Consider the following 21,284-nt stretch of genomic DNA (forward strand, 5'->3'; position numbering starts at 1 on the left):
AGAAAGACATTCGTGAGTTGTAACTATGATGGTATATCTTAAATTTACGGTCCTGGTTGTCAATCTAGCAAGATCTTATTTTTTGGTGTTTTAACGCCACTTTTAAGCACCGCATTTAGGCGGCCAGTTTGTATTTGTGGATGAAGCCAGAGTGCCCGGAGAAAACCATCGACCTTCGATAGGAAAACTGACAATCCTAGTCAATTAAGATTGGAGTCGAGTGCACCTGCACGAGCGGTGTGAACTCACAACCTCAGTGTTGACTGGCTAGTGATTACAGTAGTAACTACTTAGACCACTCGGCCACCTTCAATCTAGCAATCTAACAGTTAACTCTTCCTTCAAAAATAAAAAGCTAATTCATAAACAAACATGTATGAATACATGTTCTATCAAATTGATACCTGACAGGATCGGTTTTTAAAAGATATTTGCTGTTTAAGTTTTCGTATATTGATAAATAATCTGAATAACCTTTATACCCTTGATAGTCATATCTAGAAGGAAATAAGACAACACATTAATTTCATGATATGTTTTATGTTTTAATCTCACATGTACATTTGAAAGCACTTTGGTATCCTACTACATATTAAACACAAATAGCACTACACATGAATTATGAGGTATAAGTCCGAGACACTTCCGTAGGAAGTACATATTCTACAGCCTGTTCATGACGTAATGTCTGATTTCCCATGTCCATGTAAATTTCTTCGTTTGGATTATAAATAGTCTTATCTAAGTCTGATGGTTCTGTTACGAAATCCGATTGAATAAAAGAGTTGTCTGTAGATAAACCAAAACTTGAGCTTATTACTCCAATGTGAAATATATCGAATGGATCCGATGCATTAAGTTCCGGTATACAAGGAAGAGTTTCTGAATTTTCATCCTCAGGCGGTATAGCGTTTGTAAAATCTGCTATTCTTGGAAATGGATTCCAAACGTCACCACTTTCAGCAGCATTCATATCTTTTTGATCTTCTGGTACACTGATTTCAGTAGCAAAGTCAATAAAATCCGGCTCCTCAGGCTGCGATATTGAAACGGGAGTCAGTATATCAGAGTGTTTTGGAACTAACTCGTCGTTTAAATCTCCTGTCAAAAGATCGACAGCTCTTTGTGATAAACGACGCCTGTCTTGTACCATTAAATCAATAGAACTATTACTTCTCCTAAAAGAGCGACATTTTGATATTGAATTAGTATCCGTTCCAGATTCGTCTTTATTTACTTGGCTATAAATCGGATCATACACTGAGTTCAAGCCCATATTAGAAGCAGCCGCCATCGGCCAATTCTTTACTGAAACAATACTATCGTTAAAAAGTTCAGGCTTTGTTGTAGGTCTGTCTTCATACGAACGTGCTCTAGGTCTAACGGAAGAGAATACTCCTGTGTCTGGAACAGATGTATACAGTTCATTATTGCCGGAAACAGCGGTGCTTGGTAGCGGCCATTTTGGTCTGTTGCTTATTGAAGTGGTATTCAATTTATCTTCGTCACCTTCTGATGTGTTTGATGACGTAGATGATATGGAACTTGTTCGACCTCGTGTTACAGTTCTGAACATTTCTTGTATTGCTGTTGTTTTCTTATCTTTTGTTTTCGTGCTTTTAGACCGTATTTTTCGCCTCACTGGCAACGTAGAAGGTCTGTCGGGTAGTGATGGGGGTACTTCAGAAGGATTTATTTTTGGATCATAACCGAGATGTTTACTTAGGTTTTTCCTATATTTGTCTAAATCCTCATATAAATTTTCTTTCTTTTCCGGTTCGCTCGAAACATGTATTGTATCAACTTCAGCATCCCAATAAATACTTGCATAATTGCTATTATTACTGATCTTTCGGGTTACAGGTTTTGTATCGTCTTTTACTGATGCTTCTTCGATAACTTTTGAATACGGCACGAAGGTGTTCTTAGACGATTGTGAATTGTTTTCCGTCACTACAAATATACCCCCTATTGATGCTGAAATTTCTGGTTTTATAATCGACGTTGATATTCCACTATCAAATGAATTGTTACTAATATGCGTTCGCCGTTTGTTTTCATCTACGCATGTTGAGTCTGTGACGGACTGAGCAAAACCAGAATCACAAGAGCAGACAGATGTCGATCTGTGAAAGTCGTCGCCATTTTCTACACAACCTGACGCGGATCGGGCTTTGACATCAATGTTTGTTTGCTCGCTTTCATTTTGAATTGTTTCTACATGACTGTATCCTGACTGATCGATTTTCACTTCAATGTTTCTTCCATTTTCTTTACTCACTGTTAGCGTTGATACGATCTTTGTTTCATTTGCACGACTGTTTGTAATATTTAAAGAATTGTATTCACCCGCAGAGGTAGAACTATTTTCGCTACTGCTCCTGCTTCTTGTGGGAATAGTGTCGACTGTTGAGACACTCATAGTGCTGCTATTCTGTGTATCATTACTCCTGATAAGGAGACTTTGGAAACTTTTATCATTTGAAGAGGTGGATGAGTTGCCTTGTACAATAGCATACGATGATTCAGAATTAGAATTAGGATTTCGTTTTCTTTGCGTCCTCAACTGTATCGCTTTTTGAATGTTCTGTTTGATGACAGCTAATATATCGGGTACACAAGTTGATCTAAACCGGAAATTTGCTTCTCCAAATTCAGAAATCCTGAAATAGAATCAAATAAAATTTTGAATGTTACCAAAGGTGAAATTGTTTGAAATTAGTACATGCATACTAACAAGACTTCATGTTTTATATCAATGTGTTCTTGCTTGATATGAACCCTGTTTTTCTGTCAGCAGTCAATGTGCTTGTTTGTGGGGTACCGTTGATTAGGAATACTTTTCCAGACACACTAAATCTTCCTTCTAGCTTATTAGTTAAATGGTAAGTTGAAGAGTTGCAATTACCAATTTTCAAGTTTAAACTGACAAGAACGACAATTGAAGAAAAAAATGTATCTTCTCGCTCGACACCACTGTCCCACTCAAAAGAGGCCATTGTATACATTAAATGAGGCAAATTTCAAATTCACACTAAACCAACTGTTACAAATATATTTTCGCCTTGAAATGTCATCTGCGCATGTAGAAACGGACACAAAACCAGCATCTTAAAATATTTCAGTCATTGGTTAATAGCTGTCCTATTGGCCGCTGTTCATTGTAAACTTTTACTCATATCATAAAATCGTTATAAATTAACGAATAATAAATTAAATATAAAACTTACGATCCTGTTTCTATTATTAGAATATTGACATCAATTTTGTCCATGAAGAATCTTTTTATAAAATTTAAGTTCCACTCGTGTATAGAATTGTCTTCAATAGATTTGATGGTGATAATTTCTGGAGTGACAGTCAACCAGTAATCTCCGGACAGTGACCAAGTCTTTGCATCATCGTTCTGTTCAGCAGTCACATGAAATGTATCTGAAAATAGATCTTATCTGTTAAAACATTGTAAAATTAAAAAAAAAAGCGAGGAAACAAAAATTAACCCAAAAGTCTAGTCGTATTTTTTAAAACAGAAAATGCTTAAAGACTAATTGTGTTGTTAATACGCATGCCAGATATTTCATGTTAGTAAGTATTGGGTGTTTACTGATTATTGACTCTTGCGACTTTCTTCAATCTTTAATCGTTTGTTTATTACAAAATTGTTATAAGTGTCAAATGTTGTTATACTAATAATGGGCGTCTCATTTTTCACTTTAGTTCAAAACAATTAATTTAAAAAGCATTGAAAATGAATCATTTTGTTATATTCAGAACATTTATTTTGTCGCTGAACTTGAAATTGTATGTGTAAAAATATTGAATACTAAAGATTAACGTCAGTGAGATCACAGTGGCGGATCCAGGGATGAGGAGTCCCGAGGGTGAACCCCCTTTTTTTAAAGTTCATAAAATAGACAACCGAAAACCACAATTCAACTTAAAACAAAATAAGCAATGTATGCAAGAAAAAGTTACATACCACCAGGTGGCTTATTTTCATCTGGCCAGAAAAGTTCTTTCAAAGACGTCATCCAGTCGTTTGTTTCTGTTTCCGTCATTGCTGACAACATCAAAGCAGGCGCTTCCTGTACAATTTGGAACGCCAGAGGGCGTGTCTTTGACTTGGCTGTCTCAACTGATGTGACATGGTCAAAGATGTATGCTTGTTTGTCACTTGTTGTTAGTTTTGAATCATCTTCGTCGTTATAGAGCAAGAACTTTGCTGCAAAGGTTCCAGCAGCCAAGTCTGTCATCTTATGAACTACAACAAACTTTTTCTTCCATGTCTGAAATAAAAAAGCGAAGTTATGTTTATAATGAAAAGTGTTATTTCAGGACCTGAGAATTTCGACAAAAAGATTTGAGTCAATTTGCAGAAATACGGATTGTTTCGTTTTTGATTGATTGATTGATTGATTGATTGATTTAACATCAATTTGTTTTTAGTCTATTTAATTGTACTTTATAGTCATTTTTATTGCTATTTATAAATTTATTTTTTTCTTTTACCAATATTTTATGCACTATAATTTTTATCTCGACTTAATGTAAGATAATTATCCAGATGTTTAGACGATTACGGGTTCATAATTACATAAACCGTTATTTTTTCAGAACTATTTCACGTGGTTTTCTATGGAGGGTTACTTTTGAAGTCAAATGGTATTAAGATGGTTTTATTATAATTTAAGTAGTATCACTGGTACCCCACACTGGTGATGATCGTTTCATGTTAATATAGTTTTAACAAGGAACACTCGCGGAGAGCAAAGAGGTTGGAAAATCTCTTTTCTTGTAAGATTAAAAAGTGCAGTTTCTTGTATATTGCATAAAGATTATTAAGTGGTTTGCATGCTCAAAATTTTTACTGTCTTTGGGAGTCGAGTATTTAATTTCCTATGTAATTAGTTATTGTCATTGGTTAAGTCTTCCTGTGAACCACTTAAGACATATGAGTCACATATACTTCACAAGCGAGAAAAAATAACAATATTCCAAGCAGAATTCTCCTAAAACGTTATATGTTTTGATAAAACATCTTATGGTACTTCATGCCATGTACAGCCCTTGTAATAATTTTGATGTTTACTTTAATCTATTATAGAATATCTAATACCTGTACAAGTTCAAAGCTTAAACTGTTTTCTTTTAAACTGATTGATTGATGTATGTTTCCATAACGCATATAATCAAATATTTCATGCATATTCAGGACAAGATCAAATTATACAAAAAAAAAATCAATTCGGTGCACGGCGCCTAGAAAAGTATGTGAACATAAAGGCACATTTGTTTGGTATGTTGAAATACGCCTTGACCATCTCCAGACCAATCTGACGAAAAGCCTGCAAAGTTCATGTACGGGGAATAAGAGTTTTTCCCTTCTAAAGAAACTATTGTATTCAATCTAAAATAAATTTTAGTGTCAGATGCTGCATACATTTTATACTAATTTCAAGTTATGAATTAAATTTACATTTTTAAGTAATAATAAAAAATCTTACCTTTAATTTTCGTCCTTTAATATTTGACGGCTGTTTGACCTCGAGATACCCAGATTTCGATAATCCAACCATAATTAATGAATTTATTCGTGAACTGTCCACAACATTAACCTGTTTCACATATAAATCTGTATTGTATATTTCTGAAAATAAAGATAAAATTGTCATGTGATCTGTATAGGTACGATCTAACCGTGCTGGCCTACTACTGGTAACATCGCCGATTATCTACATTATCAAATAATTATTTTATTTTTATCAACTTAGCAAATATGAAGATGCAGGTTAATTGTTTACGCAAAGAACTGTAATAAGATGTGAATGGACCTTAAAATGAGCGTGTTTACAATTACTAGTGACAAACATTGCTCTCAGAAAGTATTTGTTGTGAAAATTAGTGAAATACACGATCGAAGTCTAAATTAAACCACAAACGAAATAATCGCATTCTTGACCACAAATTTCAATAAATAGTTTAGATTAATGGACTTTAGAAAAGGTGAAGTGGACAAACTACAGAAATGCATAGTCATGTAAACAATTCAGTTTACATTCACATAAACGATAGAACAGAATCCAGAATTATTAAGAGATGTTGGGTATACGTAAATATGACAGCAACCCAACAAAACATAAACAATAATTGAAGATATCATTTTGTTTTACAATTTTCTACTGTGTCGAAATTTTGCGTACTAGAAAAAGATACTTAGCTATATTTTCATTAATCTTCAAGTATATTCCTTTTTTTTTATTTCAGGAGAAATTCATTCTTAAAAGAAATATTAACTTACCTCCCATAATGCAAATACTATATTATCAAATTTATAAATTATTAAGATTTTAAATAATCATACAAAGACGTCAACAACTTATTCTAAAAATAATCGACAATACTAAATCGGAAATATTTTATATACTTTTAAATTGAAATGTTCAACTCATATCCTGTCAGTAGTTCATGTGAACTGTATCCGTTAGTGTCATTGCCTACGTTTAAAAGTATATGTAATATAGACGTCATATATAGATCTGTTCAGTGTGTCAGCGTCCGTGTTCTGTCATGCTGAACTGTACGCGATGCTAGCGCGTGCATTGTTGTCAGTCAGCCGGTGCGCGCGCTTTTTAATGATGTAAGTCAGCTTGGGTATAGTCATATCATGCATAATGGTTTTAACCGATTAAGAGGATTAATTTGTAAATTTATTAATTCTTATTTTTTTCTGCCCACATGTATAAATCGAGTACGCATAATAACTTTTTTGATATAAATAACAATTACAAATGTAATAATCTTTTCTGTGCAGTTTTTATATACTCTGATATGATTTACGCTTGCACTCTATTCGGTGACAGTTTTTAGATAATATAAAAGGTCACAAAATGGCCATGAAGTTAATATTTTAACTATGGTGTTTAGGCAAGGATCGAGATATAATGTATTTGATATAAAAAATGTCTCGTATATGGGTTCCACTTGGACAAAAATGGGCGTCAGGTTGGGTTCCTCACTAATATTGTCTTATTTAACGCGATTTTGAAGATATTTTAGAAAGGGGTTCTTACACTACAAATCTCCCCTTTGCATACACTGACAATATTTATCCAAATTCGAGTATTTACTCTCATACTATTGAAAAACACTTTGTAACCAAAACCTTAGACCTATTTCTATACAGAAGTATTTGTTTGTGAATTTTTGAATTATATTTTTCTAATTACATTTTATTGAGATAAGGAAATTACATTTTAATTTGTCACTTTACATTTGATTTGCTATTTTTTTATGATTGAAAATGTAAAATCAGGACTGTTTTTTTCTGAAGTTTTAACTTCAAAATCTGCATAGTAGATGTATATTTATTTGTTTATTTAGATACTATACACTGTCCAAAGGTAAACAAAAGATAAATATTCACGGCATGGTACAAAATGATAAAAATATAGGTCGTACACCGTACTAAAAGATACAGCCATAGACTGGGTTCATGACCAATGAATTGTGTGTGAAACTCTGAACCCGTGTGAGGTAAGACTTCTTGTTTATGTAAGAGACTTTTGGTTAATCATAATCATTTATGATCGTTTTAAGATTTACAGACACAGAGAAAAAAAACAAGAAAACGAATAGTTTTTTTAGTGAATTGAAAAATATATAATTTAAATTGCTTTAACAGAGATCTCAAGGTTAAAACAAAAATGCGGCCATTTTCAGTTCTTTTCCTTTCAAGCTATTTTGATAGTTTTGATATTTCTTGTCTGAAAACTTAATATGCTCATCTTTAGAAAACTACAATTATTGTTTATATATTCTCATGTATTTGGAATTTTGAACCACATGCATCTCCTTCATTTATGTTCATTTTATCTTCTGTTGCATTTCTAGTTTGTTTCATGTTTAAACAATAGTATAATACTTCTCAATATATAAAAAATGAAATATAAGTGATATTCCCATGATAGATGGGCGTATTCTTTACATAAATTCTAGAGTTATTTCCCTTTACTTCTGTCGGTTAAAAAAAAACTTGACAGAGCTTCGGTTACTTTTAGTAATCGAATTATGTTTACAGACTTTAAATACATGTTTGTTATCTATGTCTTTCAGTTATGACTAAAAATTGTCCCAATAGTTACGAATAGTCAGACAAAAAAAAAACAATGTCACATGCTTCTGAACATACTTATCACAAATGTATATATGTATATTTACCTACGATCTTCTTATATGATATACTTCTGTACATTGTGAAGTTAAATGGAATTGTCAAGTTTTATATGTAAAACAAAAGTAAATAGTGCATAATTATTTCCTGTGCAGTGTATTAGCAAATTCAGCCAAAGGGACATGCAAACACCCTTCAATAATTAATTGATTGTAATTACGCCTGCCTGTAACTATTTTGTTTGTTTATAGACAGTATAGGTAAGTTAATTAAGCAATCATTTACCTTCACGTCCGTTGTATTTACATGTGTTAATTTGTAATTAATTGATTTTTATATAAAGAAAATTTGTTAATACTTGATTCTCACTAATTAATAATGATCTCATTATAATAATATACTTCCTTTCGTTTTGGATTACCTTAATATTAGTAAGATTTTCTGACAACCGATTTTATTAACTTTTCTATATTAAGTAAATGCTGTTAAATTTCAATTCGACCAGGTACATATAGATATACTGTTTCCATATTCGGCACAATATACTACATCATATTAATTTATTTTTATTTCAAATATGAACTTTTCTTATGGCATAAAAAAACTAGACTTATATTATAGTAGACTATCATTGGGAGTCAGTAATGTATCAGTTAAATGATTGATGAGGACAGAAATAGTTTTTTCTAGAACTCTTTAATTGTGTGAAATAGTACACCAAACCATGCAGGATGGATGTTTTTATCAGTTTTGAAAGTGTACCATAAACAAAGTGGGGGAAAAAAGAAAAGGACCCGTCCATATGAGCCCCACAACGATTTTACATATATTTCTTTGGATGGCGTCTGTATAATAAACAAACACTTATCTTAACCCAAGTCAATTAAAGTTTAACATACTAGTATATAAATTATATTTAAAGAATATTTTCTTTATTGTATAAAACCGCATTGATGTTTTAAGTTTGTTTGTGTCATTAGTTGTAGTGGTCACATTAATGTATATACATCCCACATCCTTTAAGTAACATGTATTAATGCAAAAAATACACACAAACACTGTCCCAGTGACAGTTTTAAACTATTTACACGAATACAAGCTGTTTTAGTTTTAATAAATGTTCAGAAATTTAATATAATGTTGTCATAAACATAAAGTTGTGGTACTTTGAACCTATATAAAGACTGTATAAAGATTTATAAACTCGATGAACATGAGACCGCTCGTAAAACAATTAACAAATAAAGCAAAATAATTGTTTAGTTTAATCATTTTCATATTGTAAAACTTCTCTGCATTTGGAAAGAATCAAGGAAATCAAATACATATTGTTTCTACTGTTCCGGACGCGGGAAAATTTAAGAGCTTGACATCTCAGCTTAACATGTGGTATAATATAAACATGTCTTAGGGAGCTACCATTTGATTTTTATGGGGGGCTATGATTTAAATTAGTTTATCCTGACTTTTTTTTACCTAAAATGTCGTCCTGACTTTTTTTTTTGCAAGTGTCTCATCCTGCCTTTTTTTTTTACTCAAAACTCCTGTCCTGCCAATTGGTTTTCAAATTTCATCCTAGCCCCCCCCCCCCCCCTAAAAATCAAATGGTAGCTCCCTTATATTGAAGCTCCTGTGTGTCATTTCTGGTTCATTGCTGTCTCATTGACATGGACTACATCAGTCTACCATACAGACATATACAACAGACATAATCAGTGCTAAAAAAATACATTTTTTTCAGCCATGGAAAATGAACCACCCTCGTATGAGGAAACAACCCAGAATGCTACACAAAACGAAGCAAGTGGAGATGAGAAGATCAAAGTGTGGAAATTTGACCTTAGTTTGACCTTTATAAAGAGTATAGGAGGAATATTTAATGTTGTTTTAATAGTACGTATATACATTGTAAATTGTAAATTACATACGTAGTAGTAAAACAGAGAAAACATATCGCAACAAAACACCGGTCGTGGAAGACAAAAACTTGACTAAGGCGGCCTAGTAAGGATAAAAGTGCAGATTTCTTAATTAGTTGAAGACCAACGGCAAAATAAAAATGTGATCATCTCAACCCTCACTAAAACAACATCTGCTGTTACTACAAAGATTTTCGAATATATTTGTGAAGCAATAATCAGAACTTTTATTATGATTACCAATGATTTTCCTTTATGTATAAAGTTCATGTGCCATTTCTCTGATATTAAAACACACTTTATTCTTCTTTGTATATCAGTATCCCAAATAGGGCTCACTTGTATAAAGAAAGCCATATCTACAACATGTCATTTTCAACGACAATTAACATTTATACAATAAAAATTGTCAAGACCTTTGCAGTGAAAATCTCCAATTTTCAAAAGCATTTCAAAAGGGTATGTAGACCTTTTCAAATGAAAAAATCTCACCATGTCAACATTTCCGTAATTTTTCCTCGCGATTAATAAGCTTTTCGGAATTTATTTATCCATAAAATCGCCTGGGATATAACGTTATGACCTCTCTTATTCTGCCGTAAAACCTATGGTACAGATCAAGAGTGGTAGGTGTCTGGTTGGCTATTAGAGTTGTACATCTATACTATTAAACGAGAAGACCTTATTTTGTGTGTCGCTTCTCTTCCTTCCACAATAAATTAATCATCATGCCTCTGTGTCCTATAGGTACATGTACCATGTATTGTCGCATTTGTCATCCATTCTTATGATTATTCAGTTTGGGTTATTTTGGGAGAAAAACGATAAAAAAAACTGCGTCCGGATTGTTCATAGTATACAGAAAAACAGAAAGAATAAAAATCGGTATTTGGATAAAAGGGGGAGGGCAAAAAAAAATAAAATTGCCCAGTCCCCAAGTACCTTTGACTTTTGATACATCTCCTGGAATTATCCACTTATAATTCATTTTACAGTTTACGTACGCTCTATTTCCCCGCGATTTCGATGGTGTGTTCTAGTATGTATAAATACACAGCTATACATGTACGTCTTGCTGAAATTCGGAAATGGATTGAAATCCGAAGTGTCGTGTATGTTGAGTCACTGGATACCGACCGTTAAAATAACCATTACAACATATGTGAGGCTTTTCACGTATCTGTATGTACATTAATATTTCAAACGAACCATATATATCCTGGCCCCTCTAATTTTCTACCCTTTAATTAATACGACCCATTTAACAAAATGTATCGATTGGATTTTTTATTTGTCTTTGTTGTGAATTCCATGCATTATTTGTCACAAAACGCTAAGCTATCAACACTAAATCAACATTTTGTAAATTTTCAAATTGTCTGGTTTGTATTGATTGGTAGCATCATATCTGGTTTTCATTTATTGTTTTGCACTTAACTCTTGACGTTATATAGTTTTCTCGTTTGAATGGTCTTTCATATGTCATTTTTAAGGGCCTTTTACAGCTTGTTATGATAATGGATTTTGGTCATCGTTGAAGGTAATATGTTGATTTATAGTTGCCAACTTCTTAGTTATTTTTGTTCTGGTGCAGAGTTGTCTATTGGCAACCATAAAACGACTTTTTATTTTTATATTGATTATGCTTTTAGTGTTTGGTTTTCCCCTTTAATGAAGAGCAATCGACTATTATTTACTAGTATATGCAAATATTTCTATTTACAGTTTTTTTCGTTGCTTTGTTGTATAATATTAGGAGCAGCAAAAAGAGTTGACTGTTACGCAGCGTATACATCTGCCTATGGTTTCTACAATTTTGCCTTTGGGTCTTGCATCCTGACATATATACTTCGATACATCATTTATATATTCAGTCTAAATACACGTCTGCTGTGGGTATTCCCGTGGCTTATATGGGTAAGTAATTATCTTCTTTTCCACAACATATGACATGCAGTTTGAATTCCCTTCTCATTTTATCTAATTTTACTCAATTCTTGTCCATTGAAAACTGACTGGTCACTTGGTATTGGTAAATTTTCGATGTTCATGATTGTTTTATGTTTTGACTTCCCAAACTTGTGGTCACTCATGATCTGATTCATGCTGTTCCATAGACACTGTGACGTAAAATAAAAAAAAGAAGATGTGTTATGATCGCCAATTTGACAACTCTCTACCTCTTCACAAGGGACCAAATGACACTTAAATTAACAACTATAGGTCACCATACGGCCTTCAACAATGAGCAAAGCCCATACCGCAAAGTCAATTATAAAAGGTCCCGAAATGACATATGTAAAACATTTTAAACAAGAAAAACTAACGGACTAATTTGTAAGTACATTTTTTAACAAAAAACAAATTATGTAACACAGCGACGACAACCACTGAATTACAGGCTTCTGACTTGGGCACATACATATAGAATGTGGTTGGGGTTAAACATGTTATTGGAATCGTTCGTTATTATAGAAATATAGATGTGCATTTGAAGAATATGAACGAATTATTATTGCATTATTGTCACACAAAAGTTTGTAATAAATTGCATTAGTTATATGTGTTTTTTAAAATTCATTTGATAATCAAACGTATTTTGAATTACAATTGTTTCCCTAATTGATTCTTTAGACTATCAGCAATGTTGTAAAACATACTATACCGTGTTTAAATTTCACTTTTGATTTCAGAACCCAGCAGTAAGCCTCTTTTTCGCAGTTACATTCTTTATCTCATCTATAGCAGTTGTTGCTAATGAGTGTGGTAAATATTACGGAGGATACAAAGCCGCAGCGGTAAGTATACTGAGTATAAAAAGTATTACACGGCAATTTAAGCATGCGACGGGATTGTATCCCTAAGAACATGTGGTAAATACTTAGCCAACCGTAAACGATTGAGTTACAGAAGTACTTCTTTGGATCAGTCTCCTAACGCGCTGCCTTGTAATACAGAGTTACCGGGTTCGAGTCCTGGATGAGACAAAATTATTTTGAAGAAGAATAATGTTCTCCGGTTACAAACAAAATATTATGTCTAAATGAATAAAAAAATTCAATGAACATGGCATTTATGTACATAAAATAAGGCGCTTGGTTTGATTGTCATTGAGACAATTTAGCAAATCCCGTAAGCGTGGAAGTAAGCATCTATCACGACGAGAAGATCCATGTAGGAACATGATATCTTCAGTTTTTAAAATTTATCGTAGCACCGGTGTGCATATAATGGTTTTTTTTTGTTGTTTTTTTTTATTATCGAAATGTAACAATATGAAAATAGGGAGGATGGCAGGATCGCTAATGAAACAAACTATCCAGCAGCGAACAAATAATGCGGATGTTAGCAAGCATCGTTCTACGTACGACTTTCAACAATGAGAAAGACATAATCTGTATGGTCAGTTTTAAAAGTACCCGACGTATTATCATGTGACACAATATTTTTCTTTTGTATTATTTAACTACAATATTGCACGTGCTGTTAACACTACTCCAGTGAGTCCACTGACACAGCTACCTCAATGAAGGTCGCCGTTTTATAAAAACTAGAAGTCCAGGTAATCTTCTTGTAGATAGACTGTATATTGATAATCGTTTACAAAAATAACATGTGTTATGTGTAACAATGTTTCTGAAATTATTCATTGTACTTTATTTCATTTACAGGCTTTTGGATTCATAACATTTTTCATAATGGGAGCTGAGTTAGCGTATAATATATATCTCTTGAGAAGAGACCATCCTCCAACTGAAAACACGGTCTTGCTTTTCGTTGGTGTAGAACGGAAACCCCCTGGAAATGCTCCTGTCTACGACCAAGACAATACCACATCAGACTCTCCTGAAGAATCCAAATACTGAATATAGATAATTAATTATGTATATGTGCAATTCTATGTGTTATGTTGTGAGATTATTGCGATGCTTTACAAAATACTTATAAAAATACAGTTCATTTGTTCTGCAGGCAGAATTATTCGTAGTATTCAATACAGATGCTCTTTTTTTTATACATTTGTCTTGTCTTTTTGTTATTTGAAAGACCAGTTGACACCAGATTTACGAGATAGACGAGCTGAACTAAGCACTTAACAAGTTTTATGGCATATTTAAACCAAAATTATGAGGGAAACCATGTTTTCATATCTCAACTCACGTCAGACATTTTATCTGATTTTGAAGTTTCAAGACGGGAAGTACATACCTAGCAGGAGACTCTTGCTCTATCGTCGTGCCCGGTCTTGTTTCGTTTTAGAGTTACTGTTTTTCGACTAATATATTTTTTAAAATTTTGATTCATATTTTAAACGGATGTACGTAGTTATGAATTTTTAGAGTCTAGTTTACCACCTTTGCAATACATGCAGCTGTTTGATGTATTCATAATTTAATAAAATGAACAATTAAAATTTAAGACGTACTAGACTATAAAGTGAAGCAATACTGCTTCTTCTTCCTTATCAAAACCAACTTAATCGTCTTGAATAATAGAAACAATTACTAATCCAAAAGGTTATTAGATGGGGGAAAATAAAAAGGGAGCAATCAAAATTCATAATTCGAAGAAAAATAGACAACAATATGGCCAAATGAAAACCAGTCGAACTGACAAACAACAGTCCAAACAAATGGAAACATGATCGGACAAAAGTATGGACTCGGAGCACCACACACAAAGCTTTAAACAATAAAACTCTCTCTAAAAAGGAGAGTAATATTAGATGCTCTCCGTACAGTTTGTAGGTAAGCCTATTCAACTTCTCGTAAAACACCTTTCAAATTTGTCACTGTTATATTAAATTTTAAAAATCATTTGAAAAAAGCCAATGATTTGAGAAATACGAATAGAAAAAAAAAATTGTTGGGTATACGTCAATGAGCAACAATCCAATTATGAAACGACCAATAAACATCTAGAAGACAACTGTGGTCTCAAATATGTTGATGAAAATTTCGACACACTCAACTGATTAAAAGCGACCATTTTATCATAGCGTTAAGATAAGTTCAGCCTGGATAAAATTCAGACTCAGTGACAAGTGTTAGCGACTGTACTCCCTCTATTAGAGGCGAGCTGCCGTGGTTCATGTATGCCCATGCCATATACAGGCATAAAGGACAGTTGTTATCAAATTTTATGTCAAAACACACCTTCGTGTTTCGTGTGTTTCGGCCAAAAGCAATTATCTTAGATCCTTTTCTTTTGTAAGAATCCCAATTCCACTACACAAAAAGAGACTGCCGATTGATTTATTGTTGTCTGCCATAAGTCCATTGGCAAATGTATTCATTATGAGACCAAGCTTTTACGGAAGTAATGTTCCTGATATCATTTGTATGAAAGTATGTTAATATACTAGCCACAGTCAATGGCATATCACTGGCAGCAGCAAGGTGTTATAGTTTTCTTTCCATCTGTGCTGTTAGTGTGGTGATTTGCACTGACTGAAACAGATTCATTGGTGTTGCTCTATGTTTCTCAGAATTATTTTTTTTAGACTTTTTCGTTCGGCATGGTAATTATAATAACCGGTTGAATTGTCTCGATTCCGTCAGAGAAAACATATCTGTAAAAATGTACATACGGTTTCATATGCTTTATGATATAAGTAAAGAAGTTTATGTTTCACTTTAGAAACTCAAAACAGATATATCATACGGTCTTTTTTACGAGACATATTTTACAAATAAGCGAACGAATAAATTAAATACACAAAAAACAATATGATATTTCAATCAATACCTACATAGACAATAAGTTGTTGGTACAAAATGCGTTTAAATTAGTATCTCATATTTCAGAATCATCTACTTGGCAAGAACCTTTGCGGCCTAATGTTTAAAGTTATTGTCCAGGTGTTTTAAGTTTTACCCCTTTTTATTGTAATTTCGGGGATAGTACATTTCTCCTGTATACTTTTAATCAAAATATAGATCTCTGATTTCGTTAGACTACGTTATACTATATATGAAATATAATAGAGCACTACGATATACTACATATGAGCTCAGAGATCTATGTTTTAATTAGATTGGTAAACTTGCATGACAATACGAACATAGTGGTATTGAAATTTGTTGTTATAAATCTTAGAAAATCATTTGATATCAATGTATTTTATTTCCTTCACGCATTGCTCAGATTCCTTGTCCTTTACTTTTTGGTTTTTACTTAGGGTCGTATGTACACTGAACATTCGCTTTTTGTACAGGATATTGAATATTCAAATATTTTGATGCCGAGCATCACGAAAAAGGCATTTATTGTCGAAAGGTGTGACAGTGTGCAGTAGATTTGAAACCGTAAAATCTTGTAAAACATACATTTCAATAGCTCAAGTTTATAAAGAATTTTTCTATTATTCAGAGGCCTTTTTATAGCTATTTAGCATGGGTTTTGCTCAATGTTAAAGGCCGTACGAGGATCTGTATTTGTTCACACCCTTAACTGTTCACTGGGGATTAGTTGGACAGTTGTCTTATTGGCAATCATTCCACATTACCTTTTCTGTATACCCGTGTATTTAAATGAACCATGCGTTTTCTTAAAAAAAACCAGACGGAGATGTCAATCATGTTTTTTTAAATTACTGAACTGATCCGCCGAAATAATAACTATGTCAGTGTTGTTTAAGTTGAAATATTGATTGGTTAGTTATTTGTTCTTATTTATTTCACCTTCTAAACGCACTTTTAATGTGATGGTAAGTTAAATGTTAATATAAATGCAATATTATTTCCGTGAAATATTATTATATATTTGCATCCTTTAATTACATACACACGCATTACTATAATATTGCATCTGAAGTGGGTTTTTAAAAAAAATCAAACGGACAACAAAAAAGTAAAATGTTCTTGCTTTTATTCCCAATTCGCATGTCTATAGATATTTAGTATAAATAATATCTAACCTATATTGTAAACAATCCAATCGCTTATTGGTTGAGTATTTCCTTTATCCCGGTGCTCAAAGGTGGTTAAGTATCAAAAATGTATTTTTTTTGGAATTCAATGTCAGGCTGAGAGAATCGTGCAGTGTGCAACATCCGTCTTTATAATTTGCAGGTTACAGTAAATTTGTCATATCCGGTTGGTAATAATGGCAATGCGTTCAATACCTCGTGTTTGAACTTTTTTCACTTTAAAGAATAAGTGATAAAACTAAATGAGAAATAAATAGGCGACCCGTTATAAGGCTGTAATTTCTTTTCTTGCTTAACACTGAGTTATTATTATTATTTTTCTAGTTCTCAAGATGCTTTAAAGACTCTACTTAACTTTTTTTTAGGAACCGACCATTCTAGTGGTGCGTCGTCTATAGTCACAGTGGCAGATATTTCAGATATATACGAAAAAACCAACATTTTGATAAATAATAAAGACCAACCCACAGAAAAAAGGTTTTATGGGTGTCAACATAAAAAATAATTGAATACATAAAAGTCATCTTTCATAAAAGTTATTTGTATCGTTTGTTAAGTTTCGGATTCTGATGTTTTTACGGGCAGTGGTTGTGGCACACATCAACCAATAGCCGCGAGATGTTATAGTCCTCGGTCCATCTATGAATTTGGATTGACTGAATGCGCTTTTGCAATGGTGCTGCGGTAATTTTTTTTCTCTCAGCAATTCTGTTTTGAGACTTTGTTGTTTTATTTGGCAATAACAGTTTGAATTGTCTCGCTTTCATCAGAGAAAACAAAATAGCTGTTAAAATGAACTAACTGTATATGGTATTATATATGTCATATTGATATGAATGAAGAAGTGTTAGGGTGTCACCGACGTTGATTTTTCATGCTTAGAAACTCTAAATTAAAAAAAAAGATGTATTCATAAGTCTTTGTACGATGCACGCCAAAACAAGTCAACTTTAGACAAAACTAGATCAGCTACAAATAAAGACAAAAATAACAAACTTAATTTGTAATTTACATTTTAATAAATGCATAAATGAACTTACAGTCCCTAAATTTCATAGTCTTTAATAAATTACATTTTATTGATTGATTGGTTAATTGTGTCAAACTTCACTTTTGAAACTCACTTCAATTATGCTGGGGAATTAGTTGTTGATATTAACTCGTCATATTTCTGTGAATTACAATTATATAGTTGCATCTTTTAATTAAATGTAAACGCATAACTGTATTACCACCTGTTTTTATGAAATCAAACTGATGAAAACAAACAACTAATTTTTGTCTTATTCCCATGTCGCATGTCTATAAACATTTAGTATTATAAATGATAACTCGTTATGGGTCTAATTAACATTTTTACCTAAATGCAATAATTTAAAAAAAAAATGTTTATTGGTTGAGTATTTCCTTGGTATCCTGGTGCATAAAGGTGAACTCGACTGTCTTGTAATTCCATGTCCGGCTAAGAGAATCGTGCGGTGAAGAACATCCGTTTCTATAATTTGTATGTTATAGTAAGCAATGACATGTCCGTTCGGAAATAATGACAATAAGTTCAACACATCGAGACCTGTTTGCACTGTAGATGATAGTTGATTCAACTCAATGAGAGGTTTCTAGGTGACATTTTTATATTATTTGTTATCCTACTCCATATAGAACTTTTCTAGTCTTTAATGTGCCTTGATTATCACCTATTAAACGTTAGGCTAGCATCAATCAATATATCATTCTAGTTGATTTCAAATATATATACAATATACTCATCATAGATACCAGGATTACATTTTGTTTTTACGCCAGACGCTCGTTTCGTCTACAATAGACTCATCAGTGACGCTCGAATCCAAAAAAAAATGTTTAAAAGGCCAAACAAAGAACTAAGTCGAAGAGCATTGAGGACCAAAATTCCTAAAAGTTTTGCCAAATACAGCCAAGGTAACCTATTCCTGAGGTAGAAAAGCCTAAGTATTTAAAAACCTCAAAAGTTTTGTAAACAGTTTATTTATACATATGACCATATCAGTGATAATTCATGTTAGACAACATTTTGATAAATTGGATGTCACAAGAATATGGATGCATGTATGTCATCATCATGAAAAAGTTCGTATCGTTTGTAAGCACTGATTTTTTTCATACATATAAATACTAGATAAGGATTTAAACATTATTTCACGATCTCAATGTCTTGACATTGAAATGTCGAAGAGAAATCTACGATACCCTTTGTGATTTGTTTACACCGGTTCATTTAAAACTCTAATTTTCTAAGAAACTGATAATTGCATTACACCATCTTGACAGACAGCTTTGTTTTTTTTTCAAAATTTGTCCTGACAAGATTATTTATTAACCGTTTGCGTGTCTTCCCGGTTAGATTTCCCTCAAGGTCACCAGAACATTCTCGATCCTGTCGCAATAAAAGTCTAAAATGTATCAGATGTTCTTTTCAAATTAACTGGGCGCAAATGAAAAATTTATAATTTGCGCAATTGAAAATTTGCGTTTGCACAAATGAAAAAATGTAATTTACAAATATGGCGCAAATGTTATACGCCCATTTGACTTGTATTACGAGCATTTCGCCCGATAAACCGAACGACAGTCGCGATATCGATGCGAGAACCAATTTAAATATATTTTACAATAAGTATTGTTTTTAAAATCAGACAAAAAGTCCAAGTATTTAAGTCACTCATAAATCATGAAAACAATCATGTTCGTTTATATTTTTCTTGTCCTTTAAATGTTGCAGAGCAATTCACAATTCGTGGTAGTTCACTCTAATATTTGTCGAAACTGATCATTATATTAACCCATTTTTACAGACAGCTGGTTTTTTTTTTTAAATTGACATGACAATTTAATAAATTAGATTATCCATTGACCTTGCACTTGTATTGTCGGTAAGCTTTCACGCTCACGTATCAGAACTTTCTTGATCCTGTCGTAATGCTTGACCACCTTTTCTTATCCTTTTACAATCATTTTCTTTGGAAAAGTGAATAACAGTAACGATATCGCGACGAAAAATGTTTCTGATATTTTTTATAATGGTATTGTTTATAAAACTAGACAAAAGGGCCTTCAACATATTAGATAATTAGTATCATAAAAACCGAAATACTCATGTACTAATAATATTCGACACTAAGACTGCGTACATTGTAATATGATAATTAGAAATAACTTTAATCGGAAACATCATGTTTATATCTAGGAAGTTATTCCAATTTCTTTAAAACTTAAATAAACTTTTGATTTTTTTTGTTTCACTTCAATGTTTCTGTTGTTTCGTTATTTTCCTTTATAGTTTAGGTGTCAGACCACCAATTACTCCCTCAGATTTAGAACGTATGTAAAAGTAGTCCTACTTTGACACAAAATAGTGCTTTTGATGTCATTGTTTACTTAAACTAACCAACAAATTTGCAGAAATGAAACTTTTGGTGAAAGGGAAATATATTTAGACCATTTTGAGCCAAAATTCACTTGTCTTTGAGTTTGCATTAAAAATTCAGGATTAATGCGCTACATAGTACACTAATTTAAGATTTCTAGAAAACCGGGAGTTATTTTGGTAGTACCTGTCTTTTCAAAATCAGAAATTTGTTACAAGACTTTAAACATTGGTTGAAAATTGGCATGTAGGAAGGTGATACATGTACAATTCAGGATATACCTGGTTTCCTTGAAGTTAAACTAAAGGTAAAATATTTAGAAAGCTGTGAAAATTGCAAAATTTGGTTGAACAGATAAGGATTTTTAATTGGTGATCTGACACCTTTATGCGTTTCCCTTGGTTTTAGTTTGTAACCCGCATTTGTTTTCTCTAAATCGCTTTATGAATTTTGAACAGCGGTATACTGCTGTTGCCTTTATTTATATCTGAAATGCAATAAATGCTCAATACAAAACCGAGCTTCCTCTATCAGACAATTTTCAAAGTAACAATTAAAAACATATGTGCCTTGACAATACAGAAAATGTGACCACTACCAATGTAGAAGAGAACACTATTACGAGACCACTGACGCAATGTCAATTATAAGGCACCTATTATCCATCTTCTGTGTAAAAACACACGATTTTTCAAATTATTAATAAAAAGATAAATTTTGTATTAATGCATATCTTGGATATATAATGAAAATGAGTAAATATTAATAAAAACATAAGTGACTATACTAAGAATTCCTGTCTCCTGTATATGTTTACTACAAAAAGCGTTTGTGTTACATATCTCAGTTGGAAAACAAAT

At 32.4% G+C, this 21,284-nt stretch overlaps 2 protein-coding genes across 5 annotated transcripts; one reads left to right on the forward strand and one right to left on the reverse strand.

The window, feature by feature from the left end:
* Positions 1–524: 524 nt before the first annotated feature.
* Positions 525–8,339, reverse strand: LOC139524453 (serine-rich adhesin for platelets-like). Of its 2 annotated transcripts, none has more exons than XM_071319238.1 (5): positions 8,218–8,339; positions 5,505–5,647; positions 3,980–4,286; positions 3,231–3,432; positions 525–2,663 (listed from the first exon to the last, which is right to left on the reverse strand). In XM_071319238.1, the coding sequence occupies exons 1-5, from the start codon at positions 8,249–8,251 to the stop codon at positions 620–622; spliced, it is 2,730 nt and encodes a 909-aa protein (XP_071175339.1). In that variant the 5' UTR covers positions 8,252–8,339; the 3' UTR covers positions 525–619. The 2 variants fall into 2 exon arrangements, with proteins under 2 accessions (XP_071175339.1, XP_071175340.1); XM_071319239.1 differs by lacking the exon at positions 8,218–8,339 and adding an exon at positions 6,299–6,476.
* On the forward strand, positions 7,387–14,106 carry LOC139524454 (uncharacterized). 3 transcript variants are annotated; one of them, XM_071319240.1, is made up of 5 exons: positions 7,387–7,533; positions 9,912–10,063; positions 11,815–12,006; positions 12,783–12,887; positions 13,761–14,106. In XM_071319240.1, the coding sequence occupies exons 2-5, from the start codon at positions 9,914–9,916 to the stop codon at positions 13,953–13,955; spliced, it is 642 nt and encodes a 213-aa protein (XP_071175341.1). In that variant the 5' UTR covers positions 7,387–7,533; positions 9,912–9,913; the 3' UTR covers positions 13,956–14,106. The 3 variants fall into 3 exon arrangements, with proteins under 3 accessions (XP_071175341.1, XP_071175343.1, XP_071175342.1); XM_071319242.1 differs by having other exon boundaries at positions 7,474–7,551; XM_071319241.1 differs by lacking the exon at positions 7,387–7,533 and adding an exon at positions 8,233–8,430.
* Positions 14,107–21,284: the final 7,178 nt, after the last annotated feature.

This window comes from Mytilus edulis, chromosome 5 (genome assembly GCF_963676685.1).
Source record: "Mytilus edulis chromosome 5, xbMytEdul2.2, whole genome shotgun sequence".
Classification (NCBI taxonomy): Eukaryota; Metazoa; Mollusca; class Bivalvia; order Mytilida; family Mytilidae; genus Mytilus; species Mytilus edulis.